Source organism: Austrofundulus limnaeus, unplaced genomic scaffold (assembly GCF_001266775.1).
Source record: "Austrofundulus limnaeus strain Quisiro unplaced genomic scaffold, Austrofundulus_limnaeus-1.0 Scaffold1296, whole genome shotgun sequence".
NCBI classification, from domain to species: Eukaryota; Metazoa; Chordata; class Actinopteri; order Cyprinodontiformes; family Rivulidae; genus Austrofundulus; species Austrofundulus limnaeus.
The window spans coordinates 38,559-41,483 of NW_013953698.1; the positions used below are offsets into that span (position 1 = coordinate 38,559).

Here is a 2,925-nt window from a genome sequence, read left to right on the forward strand (position 1 = left end):
ATATCAAAGTTAAAATATATCACTTAAATATTTATTTACCTTAGATAACTGCTCCAAAAAACTGACCTGAAAATTTGCATCTTCGTTAGCTTTGTTATAAAGTTCATCAGGCGTGTCATTTCCTCTACATATAAAATGACCTTGGCTGACACTATTGCAGCGATGCTGTTAGCGTGCCAGCTTTTGTTTTGATTATTTGCATAACTGATGATACGAATTGCCGACCACACCTTTATCATGTAGGCGTTTGGAATTACAGCAGAATCTGTAGATCACGGCAGAAAAGGAGGTGTTCGTTCTTTTCACTGTTGCCAAGGATGAGACTGTGACAAAGTGAAGATTCAACCCAATCTGTTGGCTTTTTTTAGATTGATAACTTTTATTAATTGAATTTTTATAGGGTATGTGAGACCTGAGATGACATTTGTTGTGACTTGGTGATATAAAAGAACCTAAACTGAACTGAATCATTTTGTTTCAGGACACTGGAAACAATGTTGTGATCACGTGATGAAGATTGAGATGCCGAGCTCCAAGAAGTCCAACCCACTGAAGCAGGGCTCTCTTTACCATGAAATAGGTAGAAGTGCACAAGCAGAGGGTACATAAAGTACGCACTCTTATGCCAAATATCTGTCAGTATTTACTTCAGATCACTGACTACACCTCACTGAAAACATTTATCACTTATCATTATTACATTATCAATTATCATTTTCATATTCTATTCTCTTTGTGTCTGTTAAATGAAATACCTAACCAACCACCGGGCAGATGTTAATGCTGCTAAATGTATTCATTGATTACATTTTTGACTCAGTCAGGATGTGTGACCTGGCTAACTGATAATAAAAAATACAAAAATGTCCATAATATTTCGAGATATGAATATGAATCTAAAATTTGGTCTGGTAGTAGCTGAGACTCATCTCAGTTTAAAGTTTTGGAGTCTACTTTGTCTGATTCTGTCATGAAGTGCAGGATATATCTTTCAGAAAGTACTCCTCAGATGTACATCTACAACTTCTTTAAATAAATTCGATGCAAGATGGCAACCACAGTTAATCAACCTTAGACACAGTGTTGTATAAAGTACCTCAAAGTGATACTTGAGTAAAAGTACAAGTATCTTATCATAAAAATACTTTGATAAAAGTTAAAATCTTCTCTAAAAATATTACTTGAGTAAAAGTCTTAAAGTATCAGATGTGTTTTGTACTTAAAAGTAAAATTCTGACACAAAATCTACTTAAGTATTAAAAGTAAAAGTACTGAGTAAAAGTGAGCAGTTAGATTTTCNGCCCCATCCGTGTAATATATTTTTAAACTTTTGGTTTAAAAATTATAAAAACTGAACATCCTACAGTATTTTTACAGTCTTTATTTTACAGTTAAAGAATTTGTTTATCATATGAAGTCTAATGTTACACCTAATCGGGGATCCCATTAACTCTACCAGGTTTGCTCAGTGTACCTTTGACCACATGTTAGTAAGTGTGCTGCTTAATGAAGGAGAGGCTGCACATCAACAAAGAGCTCATTCATTTCACTTGATAACTAGGTTCTTTAAAATGTTCTCCCAAACATCTAATTTTCCATTTCCATTACTTTTCTGAAGCCTCAACTGAAGAACGGTGGGATATTTTCTGGGTGTGGGGTTGAGGTTTTAAGCAGAAGAGTTTAAGAGTCTGGTAGGATGGAGTGAAGATACTTTTGTCCCCATGAACCCACCACAGACAGGGAGCAGAAAAGAGATAGATGAATATCTAATTTATTGTGTTTTCCTTATTTGTACAGAAAAGTTCTGAACCTTTAAGGGGACCTGGTGAACCTTATATTGAAAATGAGGTCTCTCATAAAGAGAAGAATCTATCTGGTGTGCCGGTGGAAAGTTGTGTGTACAGACAGGAAACATCCTTAAATTATCTGGTGCTCACTGGTTAGTACTATGGTGCAAGCAAAACTGTTTGTTGCACACAAGATAATCCTTTTGGTAACTAAACAAAATGCTCTTTAACTCTTTAACTACCATAGTGAATGGTTTCAGAAAAATCTATAATAATCCTTCTGAAAACACAAACTATTCCTTATTTTGTCCAAAAACGCAACAAAACATAACATGTTATAAATGCATAAAGACTAAATTGCACCAGGTATTGTCTTGTGTGTAAAAATGTTTGTGTGCATCACACACCTCTGGTTTGCACAAGATATTACGAAGTGATTATCAGAACGGTTTCTTGTGCACACAATAAACCTATTTTTCCCGACAACACTCTCTGAAGGGGTGCGTAGAAAATGCCAGTGAATAACTTGTGATGTTTTCGTTAACTGAAAGATTAAACGAGTGTTTGGCAGCGCAAAGTTGGGCGGGAACAAAAACAAAACAATGAACCAAATATTATCAACTTAAGGTCATGGGAAAGACCAGGGCCCGTAATTATCAAACTTCTTAGAGTGGATTTTTAGACTTAAGTGATGAAAATGTCTTAGATTTGCTCCTACTCTCAGACTTAAGTGTAAGTGCCAGTTATCAAAATTCTTAAGTTTAAGAATCACTCTTACTCTCAAGAAAAGTTAAGACTGCACCAGAGGACTCTTAAGTGGTTCAGAGTTGCCACTAGAGGTCTGAGATGAACTGAAGACAAGAGATTACAGCTGTCCTCCTCCCCACCCCCCACCTGAGTGTTATTCTCAGTTATAAGATGTGGAAAACAGGTTTAATCAGAAATATACAAAAGAAACAAAGGTAAAGACAAAACAAAACAAAAAACTGTGCATAATGCTGGACTAACAGGCAGATATTTGTGTGTAGCTTTTGGAGAAAATATTAAATATACTAAGACTGACACTTAAGAATTACTCCTACACTTCACTTAAAGTAACACTGACACTTAAGAATTACTCCTACACTTCACTTAAAGT

The 2,925-nt window shown here is 35.3% G+C and overlaps 1 protein-coding gene across 1 annotated transcript in view; it reads left to right on the top strand.

Annotated features, from left to right (window-relative positions):
• The window catches only part of LOC106534881 (rhotekin), a gene marked incomplete at its 5' end in the record, with an annotated part of 16,235 nt that overhangs the window by 6,636 nt on the left and 6,674 nt on the right, over nt 1-2,925 (top strand). The window contains 1 exon segment of the mRNA XM_014031658.1: nt 482-580. Coding sequence (XP_013887112.1) covers nt 482-580 — 99 coding nt within the window.